General features: G+C 47.9%; 3 protein-coding genes across 5 annotated transcripts; 1 reads left to right on the top strand and 2 right to left on the bottom strand.

Moving 5' to 3' along the window:
- Window positions 1–1998: 1998 nt before the first annotated feature.
- LOC142402227 (uncharacterized) lies at window positions 1999–24344 on the bottom strand. Of its 3 annotated transcripts, XM_075487797.1 has the most exons (3): window positions 24257–24344; window positions 6706–9735; window positions 1999–5114 (listed from the first exon to the last, which is right to left on the bottom strand). In XM_075487797.1, exons 2-3 carry the CDS (start codon window positions 7430–7432, stop codon window positions 4180–4182), a joined length of 1662 nt encoding a protein of 553 aa, XP_075343912.1. In that variant the 5' UTR covers window positions 7433–9735; window positions 24257–24344; the 3' UTR covers window positions 1999–4179. The 3 variants fall into 3 exon arrangements, with proteins under 3 accessions (XP_075343912.1, XP_075343911.1, XP_075343913.1); XM_075487796.1 differs by lacking the exon at window positions 24257–24344 and having other exon boundaries at window positions 6706–10196; XM_075487798.1 differs by lacking the exon at window positions 24257–24344 and having other exon boundaries at window positions 6721–10195.
- On the bottom strand, window positions 13502–23442 carry LOC142401926 (uncharacterized). Its single transcript, XM_075487377.1, has 3 exons — window positions 23269–23442; window positions 22493–23058; window positions 13502–22299 (listed from the first exon to the last, which is right to left on the bottom strand). The coding sequence occupies exons 1-3, from the start codon at window positions 23440–23442 to the stop codon at window positions 18984–18986; spliced, it is 4056 nt and encodes a 1351-aa protein (XP_075343492.1). The 3' UTR covers window positions 13502–18983.
- Window positions 14815–17117, top strand: LOC142402226 (LRRN4 C-terminal-like protein). The gene is made up of 2 exons (XM_075487795.1): window positions 14815–14930; window positions 15699–17117. Exon 2 carries the CDS (start codon window positions 15712–15714, stop codon window positions 16324–16326), a length of 615 nt encoding a protein of 204 aa, XP_075343910.1. The 5' UTR covers window positions 14815–14930; window positions 15699–15711; the 3' UTR covers window positions 16327–17117.
- Window positions 24345–25528: the final 1184 nt, after the last annotated feature.

The raw sequence follows: 25528 nt of genomic DNA, 5'->3' as shown, positions 1-25528 counted from the left end.
AGACGCGCACGCACACGCGCACACACGCACACACAAAACTGTAAACACATTGTAGGTCATACAAAAGCCATCCCTGAGTATTTGTTGGTACAATGTAATTACTTCCCTTATGGAAACCGAGACCTGAATCTTACGCAACGCACCGCAGGGTGATGAGAAAAACAGAGAAGAAAAAAAGGAGCGAAACCTAAAAATAAAGACAGCTCTGTGCAGAAGTTCAAACTTTTACTCCAGTAAAAGTTGCAACGCAACAAGGCGGAGCAAAGTAGCGACAACAGTAATTATCACACAACCTTTATTTATTGGACTGCGTCCTCCTGTTTGTGCTTCCACGGCGACTGGCTGCAGTTTTCTGTTCAGTGTCCATGTTGAAGGGAAACAGCAGAACAGCTTAATCTGCTTCTGATGGGCCGCTGGCCCTGAGATTTAAGAGGCTGGATCTTCCTTCCAAACGCTTTATGCAGCTTTGTGTGTCTGTGTGTTTTCCGTTGATCTTTTCTTTGTTTTTAGGTGTGTTTGTTTTCCCATGCCCGCCCCTGTCTCCTCACCAAGACTGCAATTATTTCAATCTACAAAAACACCGGCTGCACATTCTTAAGAGATTAGTATTTCAGCATCATTTTGATTTTGAACGTCGTCTCCAGAAGGGCGAATTCATGGGATTGTCATGATCCTTTAGGACCACCAGGATGCAATTTACGGCTATAAGTCCACATGTCACCTTCTGCCAGTCGGTGCCTTTTATAAGCTTTCATTTAAACAGCAAACAAACAGATAACCTCCACCTCGACTCTTGCATTGGTAGACAACTTCATTTTTTAAAGTCTGTACAGCAGGATCGAGGTTAAAAATTGCATTTGGGAAAAAGTATAATTACCCGCATGAAATAGCAGTGCACTGTACAGAACAGTGTGTTAAGTATAATCATTTTAACAGCCGCATTCTAGATGCACTACCTGGGACCAAAGGCTTGTCCAGCTCACTGAGCATGGACCCAATATCTGGCATAAACACATTGAGGGACGAACCAGGGGTCCCAACGAGTCTTCTGTTGCATTTAAGTGTCGCTTCATTCATTAAAGGGATAGTTCGCCTCTTTTGACATGAAGTTGTATGACATCCCATATTAGCAATATCATTTATGAACATTTTCTTACCCCCTGCTGCGTCCTGTGAGCCGAGTTCCAGCCTCGTTTTGGCGTTGATGAAGGTAGTCCGGATAGTTGGCTGGGGTTTAAAAAATAAAGCGTTTTGCTCCTCAAAACAATATGCGTTCAAAAGAGTAATACATTTGCATCACAAAATCGTTCTCCAGGAAAAAGTCAGACCTCACAATCGCTTGGTGCTATTTTCTCTCCCTTTGTATCACTGCCTGCTGCCGCCTACCGATAGCTGCACCTGTTACGGTGTTTGCTGCTCGGAAGCAGGGGACTGCTCGGTCTGCACAGCAGGCAGTGATACGAAGGGAGAGAAAATAGGGCCAAGCGATTGTGAGGTCTGACTTTTTCCTGGAGAAATTTTGTGATGCAAATGTATTACTCTTTTGAACGCATATTGTTTTGAGGAGCAAAACGCTTTATTTTTTTAAACCCCAGCCAACTAGCCGGACTACATTTGTCAACGCCAAAACTCGGCTGAAACTCGGCTCACAGGACGCAGCAGGGGGTAAGAAAATGTTCATAAATGATATTACTAATACGGGATGTCATACAGCTTCATGTCAAAAGAGGCAAACTATCCCTTTAAGCTTCTGCAACGATACCAAAGTCACCTGAAATAGTAGTTTGAGTGTGTGAACAGAGCGATCACAGCGTGTTATTTGGGCTCCATGTTTAGGCGTGACCGTGTCACCACAATCTGTGTGGAGTGGAAAACTGTCCTCAGAGGGAGAATCCGGAAGTCCTGCATCCAGACGACTGAGTTAAACTCTGACCTTATCCGAGTTAAAAACTGTTTTACGCCTCTGGTGGAAACAAACAACCAATCACACAAAGAGAGGAAGTGTAAACAGGGCCCTTTAATATAGTAACGTCTACAGTAGGTAACAGGATGAATTTGATTACATTTGGAACACAGAAACATTAAAAAAAAAAAAAAGGAAATTCATTTCACATTTAACATAAACTTCCTAACGTGTAAATGCCATTTGTGTTTGAACCTACATGCAGAGGCCCCCCAAAGTGTGGAATTAGAAAGAAAAGTAATAAGAAACACGATTATCTGGGGAAAAAAGTACTTTGGCAAACTGTTTTCAGGATATACACAGCGACAGAAATTCACCTGTAAAATGTACACTTACAGAAGTAGTTACACGGAGATCAATATTTCAGTATACGTGGAAAGTAGCGGCGGACAGTTTGAGAGGAATAACGCTCTGCAGAGGCAGACAGCACATCTTAACATTAGGAAGAAATGTTACAGGGTTATATACAAAAGCACATCACTCATTTTTCCACACATAATAACCTCCTTTAAATAAAATAAAATAGCTAAAACTACATTCTTTTGTACAGAAATGACACACGGTCAGTGTGGGAGGTGGTATTCACATGCAAGCACCAAAGTCCGTCAGCTAGCAACAGGCCAGCAACAATAATACCAGTCTAGAAAAGGAAAGGCGTTCTAGACGTACAGTAGCAGCTTTAAAGGATACAAATAAAAAAAAGCTAAGATCTGGTCCAGATCTGGGAGAAACGGCTCTTTATTTAGCTAATCTTTCTTGTTTTGGTTCACCAACACGTGTGCGTGTTGATATTCTTAAAGCAGGAAGTCCTTGTTATAGATAACTCGAGCTTGATAGGGCTCTGCGAGTGAAAAGGATGAGATAAGGCGGAGTAACGCTGGCTCATGCTTCAAGACCGACACACACATTCTCTCACGCACAGCAGTGTAAATGTGGCCCAAAGCTTCAGTTTCTGATGTGGTTTAATAAGTGCTTCTTCTGGTTTATGACTCACACGTGTCATCAACTTGGAAACAGAGGAGGCAGCGTTACAGGAACAGTGATGCACGGTGACATCGGCAAAAAAAAAGAGGCTTTAACAGCTTTAAGGATCGTTTAAAAATGAGCACAGACTGTGAGAAACAGAGGATAAAACTTATCCACGTGTCCATGGAAACAAAACAACTCACAGCTGATTTAGATTGTTTAATTTAGTTTAAGAAGTTAAAGCTCTGTGCTTAAACATTTAGCCGTCCCGATGACATTAAAGGCCGTCTGAGAAGTAATTTCTCAAATGAATGAAGGTAAGACTGAAATAAATAGATCTGGTCCATCAGACGTCATCAGAACGAACTTTTCTTCACCGTTCTTTGGAGCAAATTTCTCTCTCACACATTAAATCTTTCTTTATCACCGGTGAGTTTAAAGCAGATTTAAAGAGTCACATTAATGCGTTGGCTTTTAACATTTGATTATACCGTGTTTAGTCCAGAGTAAACACGGAGAAGCAGCATTTAGCTGTTATTCTGCAAACAAGTGGAACAAACTGCCAGTGGAGATTAAACTTTCACCAAATGGAGACATTTTTAAATCCAGGTTAAAAACATTTCTTTTCTCATGTGTCTATGCATGAAATCTGCACGATATCTTTGAACTTATCTGGACTGTTGCTTGTTTGTAAATTCATTTGAATTATTTTATTTGTTTCTCTTTATATTCTTTTATGTATTTTAATGCTTCTTCCACTCCCTGCTGCAATGCTTTTATTTTATGTGAAGCACTTTGAATTGTTTTGTACATGAAATGTGCTATACAAATAAATTTGATTTGATTTATTAAACATTTGAGGGGTAACGTCAATGTTTTTTCTTGATTTTTTTTAACAAACTACACCGTTAAAAGTTTAAAATTTCCCCAAATCTGAAGCACTTTGGGCCAATTTCTGTCGTTTTTAAATGTGCAACGTGAAAAAAAAGGTGATTTGACTTGACAGAAAAAAAAGAAAAATAATAAGCGAGTCAGTTGGTTCATCTTCCACATGAAGCGTGAGCCGGTCTTCTCCAAACTTTCTTTTTGGGCAGTTGACCTGAAACTCTGAGAACTTATTCACCGTTTCTGCTTGTGGATAAATCTCCAAAAGACGAATATGTGCTGCTAAAGAATGTGGAGTGGATCGTTAAAAAGTTTCAGACTAAATAATCTGGGGTTAAAAATCAGCCTGGGTTAGACGTGGCCCCCTACACGCAGTTCACAACCGAGCCGTCCTCCTCCTCGGCCCCCCACTCCCCGAACCTCATCTGAGGAGACGGCGCCGCAGGATGAAGGTTGTTGATGTCATCCATGGCGTCTGGGTCCGTTTCATCGCTGGGGCCGATCCCCATGTGGCCGCCTTCCTCGCGGTGCGTGCGGACGTGTTTCCGCAGCGCGGCGGGCTCTTTGAAGGTGCGGTTGCAGAAGGGGCAGCAGCACGGCCGCTCCCCGGTGTGGATGAGCTGGTGGTGTTTGAGGTGCTGCAGGCGGCTCAGGCGCTTCCCGCAGATGGCGCACACGTAGGGTTTCTCCCCCGTGTGCGTGCGCCGGTGTTTGCGCAGACCGTCCAGGTGGCGGAAGCAGTTTCCGCACTCGGAGCAGGAGTACGGCTTCTCACCGGTGTGAATGCGCAGGTGCGTTTTCAGCGCCCCAGACTCGCGGAAGCGGCGGCCGCAGACGCCGCACGGGTACGGCTTCTCTCCCGTGTGGATGCGGATGTGCTTCTTTAAGCTGGAGATGAGTCGGAAAGTCTTTCCGCACTCCAAGCAGTGGTGGGGCCGATCCGCGGGGGGCTCGGCCGCCGCGTCAGGGGCAGAAGGTCCCGCTGAGTCGTCGGCTCGGCCCGCTGAAACCGTGTCTCCTCTGCCCGCTCCTGAAGTCCTCTGCAGAGGCTTCTGTGCATCCAGCCCACCCGGCCTTTGGTGACGCAGCGGGTGGGTGAAAGCACGCTGGGAGCTTCCTTCCCCTCCACACTGTCCAAAACCAATGTCCGCCACATTATGGGATGGTCTCTCCCCATCTTGGCTGTCGTTACGCAACCCAGGTTCCTTCCTTCCGGGCTGACCAGAGCCCGACGCTTGTCCCTGCTCCTCTTTGATCTCAAATCTGGAACCTCCACCTGGTCCTTGAGGCTGCCGCTCATCTTAAGACCGAATAAAAGACACAGAGAGACAGTTCACTCATAGTATTCAAACACCGAAATGAATGTAGATGTTAAAGCGAGACTTTGGCTGTGTTCGAAACCGCATACTACATACTTGCAAACTGCATACTTCCATTCTGCATACTCATCGATCAGACAGTATGCAGAGCGTTTACCCACAATGCATTTTGCTCCTGCCCGAGCCGAAATCAGCCGGCCTGAAGCTGATTTTGCTTAAAGCTGCAGTCTGCAACTCTTTTTCAAGCATAATGCCTGGAACTGTCCGGGGATTCTGAAAGTGGTACATTAAATACCCCAATACAAAAAAAAATGAGTTCTCTAGGTCCCCTATATGTCCCGCTAGGTCCCTCCAAAGCCAGCAGGTTTGTTTACAAAATTGCAGACCGGACCGGTAAAAGGTAATCAATCAGGTTTACGAGCTGGGCTCTGCTGCCTGTCAATCACCGATTGTGCACGCGCGATACAAGGTAGGCTCGTCCCCACGCTTATTTATCTGGACTAATGAACTTCATTACGGGCTAGTCTACCTACTGTGTCTTCCATGATCGCAAATGACAGGTGAGTTGATGAATGAGGAGTCGTGTAAGCGCATCTGGCATGCCCGTAGACGTGCACGAGTTCTCATGTGTTTTGAAGGGGCGGGACAGGAAGTTGAATAACTTTTTATTTTTCGGTTAAAAAATAAGCATTTCTTGCATTTTGCGACTACGGAGGTCACCGTTTTCAACTTCAAGCGTTCTGATAGATCATGTAAACTCTTAAAATCCCAAAAAGTAGGACTTTACGTATGACAACAACAAATCTTGCAGACTGCAGCTTTAAGCTCTAAACTCTGTAAACTTTAGCAACATTTGAAACATTTTCAGGCGAGAAAGTAGTCGTTTAGATCCCCAACGTGTTGAAAATCTGACAAAATACCGGCTGTTTACAATTTTGTTCCCACAAATTCGGCGCTACTAAAGCTAGCCGCAGTGAGCAACGCAATTCTGGTTATTTTCACAAAATAAAATACCCGTTGCCTTTTATCATAGGGAAAGCCATTACGATACAATTGGTGCTTTTGTTTTGAAAACAGGACGATCGGCGACGTCACGTTACGTTGCATCTTGGGTAGTTTGAGTATGAGCAGTAACCTCATGATGCATACCCAACATTTCGGCAAATCTAGTATGCATCCGGGAACTTCTCGCTTACTCAAACTCTCATACTAACTCAAAAAGTTAGTACGAGTAGTAGGAGTAGTAGGAGAAGTATGCGGTTTCGAACACAGTCATTAACTTATTTAATAATTTGTTTCTTTGAACTTGTCATTTTGTTATTTATTTAAAACAGGGACAATGCACAAAAGCATTAATCTTGAGAGAAGAGATGCCTTGTGCCAGGTTGTAGCAACATTTGCTAATTTCCACCTGCAGTCCCTCTGGGCACGTAAGGTACGAACAGATTAAGATTGTAAAATATGACAGATAAAAGTAATATACAGACCATAATATTTTAAAAATAGACAAAATACACTGGCAAAAAAATCATAAAGTGCACAATAGGGATCAACAGCTTACTAATTACTTACTTATTAACTTATTACCTGGTCTGCTGGAATCAGAGCACATGTGAGGCGTGTTGGATGCAAAGGAGTCCAGAGCGTGGTTCGTCACAGAGCCATCCGGCTGGATTGACAGCTGGCACATTTTATAATCATCTCTTGGTTCGAAACCGTGAAGAGATTCCTCCACAGAGCCGCCCAGACCCAAATCCACGCCCGATCCATTCACATTTCTGGGGTTCTGGTGATTTCGGTCCAAGCCGGAAGCCATTGACGCCATAGAGGTCAGCGATGGGGCAAAAACAGACTGACTGACAGCCTGAGGACCCGTGTAGGACACCTGGAGCTGGTCTATGAGCTTCTGGGCGCTGCACAGACACTCCTGCAGAGTCTTCAGCTCCCTCTCGGACACCTCCAGCCGCACTTTGAGCCTCTCGTTCTCCTGCTCCTTATTCAGCAGCTCCTGCTGAGTCTCGTTGAGCACGAGCACCACTTCGCCGAGCAGGGTGTCCACTGCAGCGGACATGGCGGTCTGGATGGTCGGAGCCAGGCGCGACTTCAGGGATGTGACTGTCACGCTGCCCTGCGACGCTCCGTATCCACCTTTGTCCGTTTTGCGGTCGTAGCAGGACTCGAGCCTGTCGGGAATATTGATTATGCTTTGTTTCCGGTTTCCACCGTGGACTGCCCCGCTGCCACTGTTAGATGAAGCGGGGTCCATGCCGCCTGCGTAGCCAGTTCGTCTGGAAGTCATTATTTAAGCTGGAGTTTGCAAACTGAGACACAGTTAGCGGATTTATTTATTTATTGCGCCACTGTGAGCCGTGCGCAGTCTGGAGGAAGTGTATACAACGCGGGTTTTTTGTTTCTGTAGTATGTGAAATGTCACTTATTGCCAGATTAGCCGTGTAACGGACGCTGCTGGTAAAAACAGAGTGGTCACAGGGAGCTGCGACTCTCTGCTGGGCCTGGCTCCGCTCGCCAACATTAGCCTGCTGAACACCAACAATGGCACTCGGTCAAAAACGTCTTCCTGCAAACGCTGCAGGAGGAACGACTTGGTGGTCTTTACCTGCGTTAATTAAACCTCTAATCTATTCTTCAACAACTCTATTACCGCGACCCTACACAGCGACTCACCCATATCCAGCCGCCTTTGCAGAGCTGCACAGTAAACGCAGAGGCCTGTCGCGTTTAAATGACGTCAAAGACAGGCTAAACGAATTGTCGCCTCACCCTGGGTTCAGACTCGAAGGCACTCAAGCGTCTTCGAGATGCATTTAGACTAGAAATACTCATTGCGCGGCTCCTCAAGGTTTAATTTGTGGCTCGCACTCGCATAGAGTAGCTTATAGCAATATGGTAACAATAACAATACATTTTTTTCAAATAATATACAGCAAATACTGCACAGTATTATGTATTTTTATTAAGTTTAACGTTTTTGTAGTATTAAGTATTTTTAATAAGTATTAATTAAGGTTTAATGGTGTTTCCTAAAGGGGGCTCTGTTAAACCTGGCAACGCAGCCCGCTTAAACCACCTCACACTTGACCGCAGTGCACGCTAGCTCCTTCAGCCGGCGCGAGATGCAGGCACAATGGATCGGTTTTTAATTAAAAAAGGGTAAAAACCAGCACAAAAACCATGCTCATCTCGAATGTCTCACTGTGATTACAACAACAAACTACAAATAAAACATGAAGAAAGTCAAGGACATGCATGCCAGCTTCCGCTCATCCCAGTTTTAAGGTAAATATGGTAAATGTATTGGCTGTGTTGTTTCTTTTTTTGTGGGATGTTTTATATGTAGAAATGCATATTTGCAAAAGGGGACTTTAGTATGTTGTCGTAAAAGTGGCTCTTCCCTTGATTTTGCTCTGCCAATGTGGCTCGTCTTGTGAAAAAAATAGTGAGTATCACTGATTTAGGCAGTCAGGGACATTAAAGTGGCTCTCTTTTTTTTGCTTCTCTCCCTCCATACAAAATTCTTCACAGTTCTCTCCAGGTACACCGCCCTCCTGCCACCATCCAACAGAAACATGCATTTTAAGTTAATTGGTGATTCTAAACTGACCCCAGGAATGAGCGTACATGGTTGTTTATCCCATTTGTCTCAGTGTGGCCCTGTGATGTACTGGCAACCTCTCCAGGAGGAACCCCGCCTCTCGCCCAATGACACCTGGAATAAGATCCAGTCCCCTCAGCGACCCTGAACTGGATTAAGCAGGTATAGGTTGAGTGAGTATAGAGAATGGATGGATGGACAACATGCACAGAGACTGAGGCTCCTTCATGCAACCAGCTCAGTTTGAGTCCCTTTGTTGCAGGTTGTCAGCATACATTTTACAGTCTTTGGTCATCCCCTTTACCTGACAAGCACCTTTTAATTAAAGGCCACCAGTGCCCAAAAAATCCTTACATTTTGACTTTTATATGTCTTACCTCCACTCAGTTTCATGAAAGGTGAGCTAAAGCTAAAAGCTACTCAGATGTGGGTCACAGAAGACCACATTTTTTGCAACCTTACACAACTAAAACCTCAGAAATTTCACAGTGGTTTGAGCAAATGCTTCATTGTGGATCATTGAGCATCTAACAGCCTTTACTTAGTCCCCACACTCTTTAAACAGTCCCTCAGTTGCAACAGCGTGTGGCGACATTCTCCACATTTAGTGACAAGTTGTAAAACTCCACCATGAAACAGTGAGTTGAACCACCATAAAAAAAAGAGTTATTTTAGTGATGAAAAGAGGCTTTGAGCTAAATCTCTTTCTCCAAACAGAGTGATCTTACCACTTTCTACTTCAAGTAAGACACTGATTACCCATAAGTATTTAAAAAATATATGTATATGTTTTACTTTATAGAGGATGTTTGGGACAATTTTTTACACACAGAAGGACTTTCTGCTGTCATTCACATGGCAGACTTCAGCATATCACTCCCCTCAAACCCTGAATGCAAGTTCAGCCGACCCCCGTTCGCCATGTTGCATGCTGGGCCAGGAGCGCCATCTTCTGTTACCTCTGTTTACGACCGTAAAATCTGTCGAATCTGCTGGAGAAAGAAAAAAGAAGATGGACCTTTAATAGAGAAATTTAAAGGCCTACAGAAAGCTGACACTACACCCAATACATAATGATAATACATACACAGAGGAACAATAATGATCATTGGACCAGAACATTTCATAAACGCATGAAATTTGCGATTTTGAATTTGCCGCTTGGAAATCCTTCCTGGAATTCCAGACTGGGGGCGGGGCTTCCGTGTGACGTCACAGGCGCCATGGGTTTTCCTGGCTGCCGCTATTAGTAGCCTATGCTTGTTGAGTGGTGAAGGCAATAAAACGTTGGGTTCAGTGCAGTTTTTATTGCGAGTAGATGTACGAAGTGCGTGTGTTGCCCTCAGCAGCAGCAGCTCACAGAGAAGAGGAAGCAGAGAGACCCGCGGTCTTGTGTCTGTGTCTCCCTGTCCGCCTGTCTCCTCTCTGGTGAAATCAGCCGGAGCCATCCCGCCGTGTTCAGCTCCCTGCGGTGTGGACACTCAGGGGGAATCCACCTGGCGGAGAGCGGACACACCGCGGGATGGTTGCCCTGAAATCAGCCGGCAGAGCGATCATCAAGAGCCTTGATGATCGCTCTGCCGAGATTTCCACTCTCCACCTGGCGGAGAGTGTGTCCGCTCTCCGCCAGGTGGATTCCCCCTGAGCGTCTGCACCGCAGGGAGCCTCCAGATATATTCAGCAGTCAGTTTATTTCTTAGAGACATTCGCAGCAGTTTTATGACTCATTATATGTACAGTAAAGATGTGTTATATATAGAAGACAGTTACATTCAGTATTTGTTATGAGGAGTGGAAATGGACAGACATGATGTTAGAAGCTGATCCTACTGTGCAAAACAATATCCTGAAGTTGGAATCAGGGCTCATTCATAAAAAAGACAGCCTCAGAACAAGCAGGAATACATCGCAGCCTTCAGACAAACAGACACTGATGTCAACTTCACGCTCTCTATAATTCCTCATGTTGTGCTTTTTTAAAATGATGTTTTCTGATATATTACAATGTCCATTTTAGGCAAAAGAACACGTAGATATCAGATTAACATCACCTTAATTGCACCGCTAGTTAACAGGCTGCCAGTAACACATTATTAGTGAAGCTTTGAGCTGACCTAAGTAGTTACTTGTCTCGTATATGCAAGTTTGTCTGCCAGAAGGGTTTCTTACAAAGCCAGGGCTGAGTCAAAGTGATCCCGATTGTCAGCCTGAAAGTCAAGCTTCAGGGAGAAGCTGGCTCCATTTATGTGGCAGTGCAGCAGCAGCAGCAGCCATTTGGGGAGAAAAATATTCCAATATGATGCTTTCAGGGTTCAAACTCTACACCAGACATTGACCTCTTGCTTGAGCAGACTCTGGGAAGAAGATAAACACTTCTTCTCACTTCCACAATGTGCCGCAGACTTTGCTTTAAGAGCAACATTTCAAGTTGGGGAAACTGGCCAAACATATCTTAAACTCTGATAGTTCACAGATGACCCGTCCTTCGTCGGTGCAATACATCATGAAACCTAATTAGGATCCTCCACACCCAGTGCAGCTGAAAGACATTGAGCACGTCTTCCACATTCACCCTTATTTCCACTGCTGCCTGTGACTACGTTCATGCCTTTTTGGAGGCTGTGAGGGACCGAGCCGGTCAAGCACGAGGACACAGAAATAATTTTCAAGAAAAATGGGTTTATTCCCCAAAAATAACAAAAAAAAAGAGGTCAAATGAAGAACTAAACTCAAAACCAAAAATCAAGATTTTAACATAACCTTAAGCTAACGGTTCAAAAACAAACAAAACTGACATACCTTGGTGTTCATGTGGACAACAGACTGGACTGGAGACACAACAGTGAAACCATCTACAAGAAAGGACAGAGCAGACTGTACTTCTTGAGGAAGCTAAGGTCCTTCAAGATTTGCAACAAGATGTTGCAGATCTTCTACAAGTCTGTTGTTGAGAGCGTCATTTCCTCTTGCGTCATCTGTTGGGGCAGCAGCATCAGAACCAGGGACCTAAAAAGACTCAACAACCTGATAAAGAAGGCTGCTTCTGTTCTGGGGACGACTGTGGAACCTCTGGAGACAATAATGCAAAGAAGGATTTTGCATAAAATCAAGAGAATTATGGACAACCCTGAACATCCTCTCCATGAGACTGTTATCGGAAAACAGAGTCTCTTCAGTCAAAGGCTTCTTCAGTTTGGATGCAAAACGGACCGCTACAGGAAATCTTTCCTGCCCACAGCCATCAGCATCTATAATAACTCCTTGATTTAATTGAGCTACATCAACATTTAATTTCCCTCTGGGATAAATAAAGTATTTTTGAATTGAATTTGAATTGAATTGAACAAACAAAGGGGACTTAAATACTGGCTGATCAGACCATAGTGACAAACTGAGGAAGAGGGAAGGGAAACATCTACACAAATTTAACTAACAAAAGTAACTAAAATGACTAATAACTAAACAAAGTTAACAAAATAAGCAAATCACAAAAGCAAAGAGAACTAATGCAAAAAGAACGACGAATCCATGGTCTTCCCCCATGGAACTCTAGATGGTATCACCCAATCAATCTGGGATTGGAGTGTTCCAACCAGAAAGCACAACAAATTAAATATTTGACAAAATTAAACATACAAAAGCTAACTAAATGTGCGCGCTACAAATAGAACTAATGTATTTCAATATCATCAAAATGAAAATAAACAACCCATATATTTGTGCTACAATAAACGTGTATATGTAAACTCAGAATGAAAAAGTGTTGGTGTGTGTGGCCATCACAGAGGCACCGCGGAGTGTTTCAGAATAAATAAAATCTATCAAATCACATCAGAATCACGCTCCTTCCAAACATGAAACACTGAGTATCTTCTCATGCTTAATCCCATTGATATTTTCTGTTATGATTTCATAAGAGATTGGTCACAAAGTTGAGGCGAGTCATTGGGTGCATCCGACCGCAGACGACTGTCTGAGCAAGCAAACTCATCACATTAATATCAGGAATATGAGCCTGAACACTGCTTGTTTCTAAAAGGACAAATGTCTTTTACAGTAAGTGGCATTTTCTTGTTTTATGGGTTGCCTTTTCCCAATCCAAGGAGTCAGTGAGCCCTTCTGGTGCCTCAGCTTACCGCCCATTCCCGTAGGCCAACAACCATGTGAGGGAAGAGAAGGAGGCGGCGTTATTCTGCCAAAAATCTGTCGTAACTGTAGCTTACGTCTCAAGTCAGACATCCCATTTCTTCTGAAGATCCTCTTGTCGTGTCATAAAGGGACCTTGTGGTGTTCATTTGGGGAGCTGCCTCCTCATTAATTCATTTCTGATGTGAACAGCAGTCCCAAGATCCCAACCAGCTGCAGCATCAGGGGAAAAACTGATGTTGGTGCGTCTGTGGCAGAGAGGGGCAGTGCGGCGTGGTGTTGTGCAACCACCCGTCTAACAGTTACCATCTGCTTGAATAAGTGTCAGATCCACAGAAACATCTCTCGCTGTGTAACATCACCTCTGTCTCTAAATAGCTCATACTTACCCGTCACTTAATCTTTGTTAGATAAACATCTGTGCCTGGCAGTATATTTCCTGGGTTACATTGTGAGTAAAGTCTCCACGAACCCACATCTGACTCACTCTGCGAAATGTGAAGCAATCGTGAACCGAGCGGGTGAGGAAATATTGTTTAAAGGTATTACAGTAAAATGAAGTAGCCCACATAAGCTAAATCCATATTACACAATATATGACAAAGCCCACACATGTCCTGCTTGCAAATACGTGCGTCTTCTTTACACTCGGATAAACATAGTCCCTGCTTTATGTGCAAAACCCACAGCCAGACACACTTACAGTGACGAACAAACATTCTAATTTGATCTAATTTCATGAGAATAGAAAGGGAAAGAGATGTTCATGGTACACCCAGTTATTTCTGGATCGGCACATAAAGAATGATCTGTTCCACACTGGGTCTTATATCAGATAAACACATCTTCTGGGTACAAAAACCCTTAATAAACAGCAGCACATGTGGAGAAAACCAAACGTCAGCGGCACAAACAGCTCATATTCAGATGTCAAACACGATGGTGGAGGGCCATTGATTTGGGCTTATTCTGCAGCCAAAGGATCTGGACACCCTTCAGTCATCGAATCAACCATAAACTCCTCTGCGTACCAAATGCGAGGCCATCTGCGTGACAGCTAAAGCTCGGCTCAAATTGGTTCGTGCAGCAGGACGATAATCCCAAAGCACAGAAGGGAATGGCTGAAAAAGGTCCAGACAAAGTCCAGAGCTCGACCTGGTGGAAGTGCTGTGGTGGGCGCTGTCAGAAGACAGCTGTTCACACACTAATGACCATAAAAATGAAAAAAACATGTCTCTCTATGATGTGAGAGACTGAAAACATCAAGAAAACAATTGCTTGATGGCATTTCTGCTGATGGTGGCTGCTGAATTGGAGTGCTTTCCACATTTTCTCAGCGTTTTAGCTTAGTTTTTAATAAAATAGTAATAATAATAAGTCAGTTCTTTTGTTCGGTTAGACAGGAACATTGCATTGAGACGTTCAGTCGGTTGCTTCATCTGTTCTTCGGGCTGAGGAGAACACGACTGTCATCACTGCTTCTTTCTGAAGAGACATGCGAGGGAACAGCTGGATTCCCGGCTGCAGCTGTCTGGTTCAGTTCCTCTCTTCTCAGGAAAAGTTTTGTGACATTAGCTGCTTGAATTGATTCCGGGAAACCTTTCACCTAAATGACAAGTTTCAACTCACCAAGGCCCTGGCAGGATTTTCCAAACCTCATTTACCACCTAAAAAGGAAGAACAAGTGCTCATTAACAAGTGAGACACACTCTGAATAACCTGCTCATTATGAAGGAACGCAACAAGAATTCATGTGGTTCACTCGGTCTGCATTGGATAGCGGTGATCTAACTAACTGCAGTAATACCGCTGTGTCACTCAGTCACAGTCACATTGCCTAAGCATTTAGCAGGGAGGGAGGTGGAGCTGGTGCAGAGAGGTCGGGAATGAGGGGGGGGGGTGGTTGTGGGAGGGCAGAAAGAAGGAGGTGATTGTTGGACAGGAGGAAAACATATAAAGGGGGGTAAAAGAGTAAGAGGGAGCAAGCAGAGGAAAGACGAGGAGACGCTCTGATAAAGATTACAAACTGAAGCAACAGGTACGTTTACGTCCTTTTCTGTTTCACTAAAGCTGCAGCTTTTGTGCACGTTAAGAGAGTTCGGCTGGTGGAAACAAAGAAATCCCAGTGAGTTAGTGTTCAAGAGGGCGCCTGCTCTGCTTTCAGGGAATTTAAACACACGGGACACTTGCTTTGAATGGGCTTCATTGGGATTTCTCCCTGTGTGCTCACCTCAGATCTCACTTTCAGGTTCATTTGCGTGGATCCTCAAGAAAAAAAAATCACTCAGGCATTTTCTCTGTAACTAGATCCAGCTGACCGGGCTGGGCTCCGTCTTGGGTGTGTATGCATTTGGACCTGTTGCACAATACCGCCTGGAATGCTGGTGCAGACTGAAGTACCTCCAAATCCTAACAAACGAGGAATAATCCCAAGCAGTTCTGTAAACAGGGCTCTAAATCATTGACAAAAAGCCACAGGGGAATGCATGTCAGCTGATTAAGTGTCCACAATTAGTCATTTGTTTACTCTGAAGCGGCGTGGTCTGGTTTGGAGAAAATGTTGCCTCCGAGTTCAGGAGTTTGTTTTCAATTAAGCAAAAGGAGCAAATATATCTGAGTAATTTGGTGATGCAGTCAGTGGAGGAACAACAGCACAGCGTGCCCTCACACGGCCTCTTTCATCCAAGACAGATACAACTGGAATCCCAAGAGGCTGATTTACTTCATTTATATGGGGGGAAAAAAAACCCCAAAACAAACAGATTTTACACCTAATTGATGAAATTTTGCTTTTTATGATCTCCAGCGCAACGTCCGTCATGAGGAATCTTCCCTTTCCCCTCGTGATCATGTGCCTGGTTTCCATCAGAGGCTACTGTCCGCTGCCCACAACATCCGGAGTCCCAGGGACGTATCCCAAGGGGGATTACTACGACTACGAGGACACAGTCACCCCTTTGTCTCCAGGCGGAGGCAGCTTTCAGAGGTGCGACTACAATCCTTGTCGGGAGAGTCAGATCCCTTGTGAGGAGCTGTCTGCCTCTGACCGCTGCTTGTGTCCGGGGATCACCTTACACCACCAGCCGCCAGGGGCCCCCGACCTTAAATCGGTGTCCTGGAACGGGTCGGATGTTGTGCTTCGGTGGTGCGAGCCATACTCACACGTCACGTCCTACATTGTGACGGTGGGAGGGCAAGAGAAGCAGAGATTCACAAGAGAGCAGAGGAGCGGTGCGGTGGGCGAGATAGACGATATCGCCGAGGTTTGTGTGATGGCCGTGAACGAGGCTGGAGAAAGCGACAGGTCGTGCATGATGTACCAGCCCAAGGATAACTGGGCTCTGACAGCGGGGCTCATCGGGGGGGCCCTGGGCTTCCTGCTGCTCCTTCTGCTGGTCGTCCTCCTGTGGAGGTGCAGGAGGCAAAGGAAATAGGACGCCAGCATCTCTACGAACAACGGCGAAAGGAAAAGACTCCAAAGGCTGGACGCTCAAAGAGACTTTTCATCCTCATTATAACGTCTGCGCCCAGAGGCTTTCTCAAAAAAAAAAAAAGGAGGAAACAGGGTTCGTCGACTTATCATAACATAGAACTGGTTTTGTTTTTTGCTGCTTTAAGTGCAACCCCACGGAGTCTTCAAGGGAAGCTCCTGGAACCATCAGCTAAAAAATAATAACGAGTAAAACAAGCAGACAAACGAAAAAGTAGCAAATTCTCACACACCCCGGCATAAGGCCCCAACATTAAACTGTTAAACTGAGCAGCACAAAGCACAACTACTCAAAGTTTGTGCTTCATTCTGAGCTAAAACATTCTTGTTGATGACTACTTGTTACGGAATATAAGTTTTTTATAACGGCCACACGAAGATGGAAACAAAAACCAGTTGAAATATTTCTGAAAATTGTGAGAAAATCTGCCACAAAGACAGGTGGCAGAAGGCCGGACGTCGCAGAGGTGATGCTGTAAAATACATTTTATTCAAAAGGGTTTTTTTTCTTTCAAACTCTCTGTGAGAGTTGTTTGCATTCTGTATTTAATTCCTGTGTGGACGGCTTGATTGTGGCATTAGGAGAGTAAAAGTGAATGATAGTTTCTATATTTATGGTTTGTTGCCTTTGAGTTTGACACCTGGACAGTATTTCTGGAACTACTGTCCCTTTTTATGAGCTGAGCAGCTGTGTATGTTTGTTAAAAACTCTCATTAAACTCAAGTAAGACGTTGCCTCGGCTGCACTGGTGTGATACAAAGGTGGCGCTTTGTAACAGCTTTTGAATGGGTGTGTTTTTCCCTTCTCTTCTGGTATCGGATGTAGCGTCAGATGCTGTTTTTCCAGCTGTCACACAATAGCTGTTTTGAGAGGATACAGATCGTTTGAGGCCTGCCTTATTCCAGCTGAGACATCCAGTCAGCACTGTGGCAGCGGGCTGCCGAGGAGCCTCGGGCTATTCTGCCACGATGGAAAAAAGAAGAAAGTCTAATGTCTTAATCCTGCCGGTTTATCTCATATTCAAGTTTCTGCATGTTTGGCAGCAATGCTTCCCTTCCCCTTTGCTCTGCCTGCCATCATAGTGCTGCTGCACCACTCCTTTTTATCCCAGCTGCACCACTGACATCTCATAGTGGTTTTATGGAAGCAGAGCGCCTGGAATTTGGCTGAAATGGTCTCAAGATGTGGCTTTTATGACACAGATTGCTCTCAGAGTGAAACAGAGGAAATCTGTGCATGACTGAGACGGAATGAGATGGGAAAACAACACATGGGTGAACAGTATCAAGTGTTGGTGTCAGGTGGCTTTAAAACAAGCCAGGATGTTGTGTACTTCAGCTAATATAAAGATAGCTTAGCGGTGCATACAAGATGTTCAATTTAGAAGAAGAAATACAAAGATGCATCTTATCTTAAAACTGACGCGATTAGGCCTTTTTCCAGACACAAAAACTGAAAAAAATCGTGTAAATCCAAGTTAAAAAGTTTAAAATGAGCACCGCGTCCTGTCATTTTGCTGATGGAGAGATGAAGCAGATGTGTGGATCTTCTCTGCAGAGGTTAAAGGCCTCCGAGCACTTTAAAAGCAAGAACAAAAAGCATGTAAATCTAAAAGACCGATATCACAAATGAGAGCTTTGGAGAGCGTGAGCCACCATTTCTTCTTAAAGAAAACCATGAAATCTGTTCCCAAAGCATAAAAATTGTCGGTAATAACTTGAATTGAAAAGCAGCTGAAGATTTAATCCCCGTTTTACAAAAGAAAGATTAAAACCCCCTTTTTTCTTGATCTCACTGGGGAAACATCAGGTTAAGGGAAGATAATGGGGGGGGATTTTGAAGGACTTGGGAGAATCCACCCACACAAAGCTGAGATGTGGGTCTGTAGCAGTCAAACTACAGATGTTCAACAACAACAAAAAGGGCTGCTCAAACTCGCCATCTTTTCTTACAGAAGAGGAGATGATGAAGGAAGCACAGAAGCTCCTTTTTCTTAATGTTCTGGGAATTCAAACAGCTCTTATCACACCTGCTGCTTGGATAAATTGCTAAGAAGGATAATAAAGCAGGGCCCCTGGTCCTTAAAGGGCCTGCTTCCTGACAGACCCGATCACACATCCTCAGACGGTGCACTGAGCATCACACACTCATTCTTTCAGGTCTAAATCAGCTGCTTTGCAAGCATTAAGCCCATTATGTCGTTATGAAACAGAGGGAAAAACGAAAGTTACGTATGTAACTACGGTTCTATGAATCCTGGATGACCGCCAGAGGCGGTGCTTTCAAGCACTGGATGATACATCTTGCGCATGCGCAGGTCGAGTGTTAATACCAACAACGTCACTCGTGACCCCCTGCTGACCCCGGAGAGCCTATATACTTCCGGCAACATCAGCAGGTCAGTCCTTACAGAATCTTCTCGCGAGTATACGAGGATTCTGAGTGACAGAACGCTCTGGCGGTCATCCAGGATTCATAGAACCGTAGTTACATACGTAACTTTCGTTCTATTTCATCCTTACTGACCGCCAGAGGCGGTGCTTTCAAGCACTGGATGACTAATACCAGAAGAGTCACGAGGAATCCGGCCCTTACTCACTTTATTGAGAGGAAGCAGCCGAGTCGGGCAGCAGGACCACAGCCAACGGGTTGGGAGTGGCAACATTCACCCGATAGAACCTGGAGAAGGTACTCGGTGACGCCCATGACGCTGCCTCACAGATGTCTTCCAGGGGGACGCCCCGTAGGGCTGCCCATGAGGTCGAGACAGCTCTGGTGGAGTGGCAGCTCACCCCAGCTGGCTGGGGGCGCCCACTTCCCTCATATGCCTGGGTGATGGCGTCCACCACCCAGTGAGACAGTCGCTGTTTGGAGAGCGCACAGCCTCTTCGAGGGCCACCGTAGCAGAGGAAGAGCTGGTCCGACTGCCTGATACCGGCAGTCGCGGCCACGTAGGCTCTCAGAGCCCGCACAGGGCACAGTAGGTGTAACCTGTCCTCCCCCTCCGGGGGAACAAACTGTGCCAGGTGGATAGGTCTGTTAGATGAAGACAGCACCTTCGGGAGAAAAGCGGGGTTCGGCCATAGGGAAACCCCTGAGCCATCCGAGTTCCACCTCATGCAGGAGTCGCTCACCGACAGAGCATGCAGCTCCCCGACGCGCTTCGCTGACGCGATAGCGAGTAGAAAGGCGGTCTTAGCGGAGACCCACCTCAGCCCTGCCTGAGCAAGGGGTTCAAAGGGAGGCGCGCACAAGGCGCTGAGCACCAGGTGCAGATCCCATGGCGGGGTGCGCCGCACTCGTGGGGGGCGCAGCCGCCGCGCACCTTTCAGAAAAAGGGACACCAACCTGTGGCTTCCCACCGTGCCGTTATCCACTCGAGCATGCCGGGAGGAAATGGCCGCCACATACACCCTCAGGGTAGCGGGGGACCGGCCGTCATCCAGGAGTGACTGGAGGAACTCCAGAATCCTAGGGACAGGACAGTGCACAGGGTCCTCACCCCTGTCCAAGCACCATGTAGTGAACAGCCGCCACCTCTGTTCATAAAGCGCCCGGGTAGAAGGCGCCCTCGCGTTTAGGATGGTATGGCATACCTCGCCAGAGCACTCAGTCAGCATCGGGTCGGGCCCTGCAGTGGCCAGACCCACAGCTGCAGGCGGGACGGGATGCCAGATCTGACCCTGCCACTGAGACAGGAGATCTCTCCTGTCGGGGAGGCGCCATGGGGAACCGCTGCAGAGCCTGTGCAGCAGTGGAAACCACGTCCTCCCTGGCCAAAAGGGGGCTACCAACAGCAGCCTGTGGCCCTGCTGGAGGACCCTCTGTAGCGTAGGGGCTATCAGAGGGATCGGCGGGAAAGCATAGAGGAGAACCTCTGGCCAGTCGTGGGCCAGAGCATCCTGTCCCAGGGGACTGCTCTCCTCTGTCAGGGAGAACCAGAGGGGGCAATGGGTCGACTCTTCTGAGGCAAAGAGGTCCACGTTTGCTCTGCCGAAGGTGGCCCAGATATTGAGCACCACCTCCGGATGGAGCTGCCAATCCCCCGGCGGAGGCTTGCCACGGGAGAGCAAGTCCGCCGTCTGGTTGCGTTCCCCGGGCAAATACATTGCCTTTAGGCTGGCTAAGCGTGGTGCTGCCCACAGCAGGAGGTCCCGGGATGCCTGCAGTAGCAGTGCAGACCTGGTGCCACCTTGGTGGTTTATGTGGGAGACGGCCGAAACATTGTCCGACCGCACGAGTACATGTCGGCCCCTCAAGAAAGGGAGGAAAGCCTGCAACGCTCTGTGTACAGCCCGCAGCTCTAGTGCGTTGATGTGCTGTGAGCGGTCCCGCGCCGGCCACAGCCCCTGAGCCGTCCGGTTCTGCCACACGGCGCCCCACCCCGAGAGGGAGGCGTCCGTCGTGACTGCCTCGCGACGGGATGCAATGGAGCCCATGGGCATGCCCTGGAGGAGAAACGAACGCTTCCTCCACGGGGCCAGAGCAAGAAGGCAACGGTGTGACACCGCAAGCCTCCTGTGCCGGTGTCTCCTGGCGTCCAGGTGAAAGCTGTGCAACCACCTCTGGAGGGGACGCAGCGACAGCAGTCCTAAGGGGACCACAGCAGCCGCAGCTGTCAGTTTCCCCAGGACGCGTAAGAACTCCACGTAGTGGAACCGCCTGCCTTCCCGAAACGGGAGGAGGTGGCGGAGGATGTCGCTCACCCGCCGTGGCGACGGGCAGGCCATCATGGTGACCGCATCGAGGGTCACCCCAAGAAAAACTGTGCTCTGTGATGGGACCAGGCCACTCTTTGTAGAATTCACCCTGAGGCCCAAACGGGCCACATGGGAAAGAAGACACGTCGTGTCGAGGGCCACCTGAGACTGGGATGGCGCACAGACGAGCCAGTCGTCCAGATATGGCAAGATCTTCATGCCCCGCGACTGTAGGTGCGAGAGGGCTGCCGTCACACATCTGGTGAACACCCGTGGGGAGAGGGAGAGACCAAACGGGAGCACCCTGAACTGGAAATGACACCCCTGAAAGGCGAATCGCAGAAACTGCCGATGGTGTGGCGCCACAGGAACGTGAAAGTAGGCATCCTTCAGGTCTATGGAGGTAAACCACTCCCCTCTGGAGACCGTACGCAGAACCTCTGCAGTGGTCAACATATGGAACCTCAAGACCTTCAGGAACCTGTTGAGGTTCCTGAGGTCGAGGATAGGTCGAAATCCGCCATCTTTCTTTGCTACCAGAAAGTAAGTCGAGTAGAACCCCCCGGGGTGCAACAGGGGGTCTACCGGTTCGATGGCACCCTTGCCCAGGAGGACGAACAGCCCCTGGGCGAGGGCTCGGGCTTTCGCCGGGTCGCGGATGACAGTCATCCTGACTCGGCCATGGGTCGGGGGCCGACGTCGGAACTGAAGTTTGTACCCGTGGGTCAAGGTGGAAAGAACCCACGGGTCCCTGGTGGAAGCAGCCCAGTAGCTGAGCTGCTGCTGGGAAAAAAGGCCGACGGTCGGCCCCGTGGCCTCAGCGTCGGGCCCCCCGACCTCTAGGGGCTCCAGGGGCACGACGGGTAGTATGTGAGACCTGAGGTTGCCCAGGGGGCAGTCGCTCAGGCGCCCGAAAGGACTGTGCCTGCCGCTGAGCAGGCTGTGGGCGTGAGTACTGGGGCCGAGGGAGGCCCCTGGCCCGTGAGTGGGTGCCGCGCTGCGAGGCAGCTGGACGGCCCCTAGGGTCGCCAGGCGGCGGCGCGCTTCTGTGAAGCTCAGACAGCTGCTGTCGGGTCTTCCCAGCCTGGACCGTGCGCTCGAGGGCTTCCAGAGCCGCGGAGCCAAACAGCTCCCCCGGTTCCACCGGAACACTGCGGAGGGTTCTCCTGCAGGCCTCCGAGAGAGGGGACTGCGCCAACCAAACCTGGCGGCGAGCCTGAACGAGAGTTGCCATTACCCGTCCCAACTCTCTAGACATCAATGCAAAGGCCTGTAGAGAGGCGTCAGTAACACTGTGGACAGAAGTGTCCAGTTCGGTCTCCTGCAGGGATGATGACAGGGCGAGCAGCAGGTGGGACATGGAATTACCCATGCGAGCCATGCGTGCTGCCGCCTCATAGGCCTTCGACAGCAAGTCATCCGTTACCCGGCACTGGGGGCGAGGACACCTCGCCTCCCGTCTCAGAGCCTCATCGGGTGACACGATCAGGGCGGCTATAGTGGGCTCAACCGCTGGCATGCGGTCCAGGCCGAACTTGGATGCGTCCTGCATGGCTGCCAGGGTCCGAGCATCGGCTGTCGGACGGGCAGGGGCCCTAGGGTCCCTCCAGAACGTCTGTAATTCCCTCAGATACTCCTCTGATGGAGGTACAGTTAGTTCAGCGGGGGTTGAGGAGCGCCTGAAAAAGGCACTGGCCGAAGCTGGCTGAGCCTGCGGCACGTCCAGCTGCAGCCTGGCTAGAGCCGTACGAATGGCGGCTCCCACAGAGCCTTCCTCACTGCCACCCGCCGGGCTACGGGCTGAAGAAAGGGAGCCCGCTGCAGAGGGACGGGAGGCTTCGTCTCCCAGGAGCACGTCCGAAGCGTAGTCCTGAAACATAGTAGCTGAAGCTGCTATGGAAAACGCATCCTCCTCCGGACCGAAGGAGGCCGTTGGAGGAACAAGGGCACCCGGCTGGGTTGCTCCAGCCCCAGGCTGGAGAGCCAGGAGGAGGGACTTCATGCTGTCAAGCTCTGCTGTCAGCTGATCCACTCTAGAGGTAAGCCCGGACCCCTTGGCCCTCTTCCCGGAGGTGGGGCCTGCAGTCTCAGCAGGCCGACGCCGTGGTCGGCTAGACCGAGACGGGGCCAGCCGCTGGTCAGGGGTCAACTGGGGAGACAAGGGAGGGCCCAACAGGCGCTGTACCTCGGCCAGCCTTGCAGCCCTGACAGCGTGAGGCAGGATGCCACAATTCATGCAGGACTCGTCTGAGAGACCCTGCCTCAGATGTCCGAGGCCGAGGCACGAAGGACACAGATCATGGCCATCCTCAAGTTGTAGAGGAGTCATACAGGCCGAGCAGGAGTGGTTGTGATCCATGTCGGGACCACCTCTGGTTCCTATATATATATATATATATATATATATATATATATATATATATATATATATATATATATATATATATACACACAGTATATTTGCCGATAGTACGTATGTACTAATTCTTATTTATATATTTCGTCTTTCTTTTTTTTTTTTTTTTTTTTCAGAAGAAAATTCTTTACTTATAGCTGAATGCTGGGAGCGGGAGCCGCAAACGGTGCCTTCACCGACAATCAACTATAGGCCACCTGTTCTGGGAGCGGGGGGCGCACACGCCGCCATACACCAGGAGAGGGGCTATTGCTGTATTTATACACCGTCTATAGGTGGATGTCGGGAGCGGGAGCCGCAAACGGTGCCTTCGCCGACAACCACTATAGGCCACCTGTTCTGGGAGCGGGGGGCGCACACGCCGCCGTGCACCAGGAGAGGGGCTAGTGCAAGTTCTATTAGTTATAGCTGGATGCCGGGAGCGGGAGCCGCAAACGGTGCCTTCACCGACAACCACTATAGGCCACCTGTTCTGGGAGCGGGGGGCGCACACGCCGCCGTGCACCAGGAGAGGGGCAGAACAATAGCAGCAACAAAATCAAAGAACCGGCACAACCGAGTTGGCCGTTTAGCTTAAGTAGGTTACAGATGCCGGGAGAGGGCTAGCAATGTAGCTTCACCGACAATGCAACTGTAAACAGACTGTTACTCACGTGCAGCGCACAGCACCGGGAGAAGGAGCGAGCATGCTACCTAGACCGGCGCTTGTAACAGCTGGCAGTAAACTTCATCAGCCAGGGAAAAAAAGGTTACATACCTCTCGGCAGTTCGCCGCGGTCTCTGAAGGGCGAGCAGCTCGCAGCCTCGACGGGACGTCGCGAGACCACCAGCAGCGAACGATGAAGTAGAATTGGTTTCAGAAATCGTCTCATATGCAAACGCAGTACTTACCTTGCGCAGCGAGAAGATGAAAAAGGACTGACCTGCTGATGTTGCCGGAAGTATATAGGCTCTCCGGGGTCAGCAGGGGGTCACGAGTGACGTTGTTGGTATTAACACTCGACCTGCGCATGCGCAAGATGTATCATCCAGTGCTTGAAAGCACCGCCTCTGGCGGTCAGTAAGGATGAAATAGAACTCCACAAATGAGCCATTTCGGGCAGTTCGGTGGCAGAGTTCTGTGGGAGAGGAGAACTCTCTTCAATGGAGGCCTTTGACAAAAGGAGAAAAATCTCAGAGAGGATGTACTGTGCTTTAAGCTTTTCAAAGTGAATACATTACAATGCTGTGCTGTGAATTTAGTTATTTGATTTTCAGCACTGAATAATCTTCCCGCTGCTTTCAGACTCACTCAAAGGAAGATTCGTATGAAGAAAAATAAATCTGAAGATAAAGAAGTTGTTATTTTTTCTGCTCAAAGCAAAACACAAGACGTACAAACGGCCTTCTGACACACAGACTCACACCATTTGTTGATTTTGGTCTACATATTTGGCGCTATTGATTGATGACTCCACATTTTTCACCTCCCAGAACGGCAGACGGGACGTCTCCTGAACATTTCTAAGGTTAGCAGCAACAAAGTGGAGGATAATTTAGAAAAGAAAAGCAGGAGAAAGTCATCTCTCTGTCAGAGTTGTTCTTTTTATTTTCAGTATTTCAGGCAAAAAGAAAACAGCCCTGATGAGCTGTGGTCTGCAGGTGAATTTCAGGTCACAGCAGGGATGCGTGCTGACAGGATGCTTCTGACTGCAGACAACTCACGTCGAGTCACGGTAATGTGGTCATTCGGTGGTCTGGTGACTCATGGAACTTTTCCGGTTCAGTGGTTGAATGTAAAGTGATGAATCGGCTGACTGTGGTGTTCAGTGAGGACAGACTTTGTGTCCATCTATCTGCAAACTGTTACAGTTACTGAGTGACTAACAACCATGTGGTCAGAGCAGGTTTCTGTGGCGTCTGCGCGTAATTTTTGTGAAGTTTGGGATTTTACCTGCAGGTTTCATAATGTGACGCATGAAAATGACTCACTGGATAATACTCACATATACAAACTTTAGCTGGAAATCCAGAAATGTGGTCATATTTT

Source organism: Odontesthes bonariensis, chromosome 16 (assembly GCF_027942865.1).
Source record: "Odontesthes bonariensis isolate fOdoBon6 chromosome 16, fOdoBon6.hap1, whole genome shotgun sequence".
Lineage (NCBI taxonomy): Eukaryota > Metazoa > Chordata > Actinopteri > Atheriniformes > Atherinopsidae > Odontesthes > Odontesthes bonariensis.
Note: the sequence above shows the minus strand (reverse complement) of the source record. Positions and strands in the feature narration are given on the sequence as shown.

Excerpts from the sequence above, each read along its gene's own strand:
- LOC142402227 (XM_075487797.1), bottom strand. The coding sequence starts at position 7,432 with ATGACTTCCAGACGAACTGGCTACGCAGGCGGCATGGACCCCGCTTCA. Across the intron at positions 5,115-6,705 it reads ACCAGGTAATAAGTTAATAA|ATGAGCGGCAGCCTCAAGGA; the intron begins GTAAGTAATTAG and ends TTCGGTCTTAAG.
- LOC142402226 (XM_075487795.1), top strand. The coding sequence starts at position 15,712 with ATGAGGAATCTTCCCTTTCCCCTCGTGATCATGTGCCTGGTTTCCATC.
- LOC142401926 (XM_075487377.1), bottom strand. The coding sequence starts at position 23,442 with ATGGATCACAACCACTCCTGCTCGGCCTGTATGACTCCTCTACAACTT. Across the intron at positions 23,059-23,268 it reads GGGCTGCAAGGCTGGCCGAG|CCTGGGGCTGGAGCAACCCA; the intron begins GTACAGCGCCTG and ends CTGGCTCTCCAG. Across the intron at positions 22,300-22,492 it reads CGGGTAACGGATGACTTGCT|GCTCGCCGCCAGGTTTGGTT; the intron begins GTCGAAGGCCTA and ends ACTCTCGTTCAG.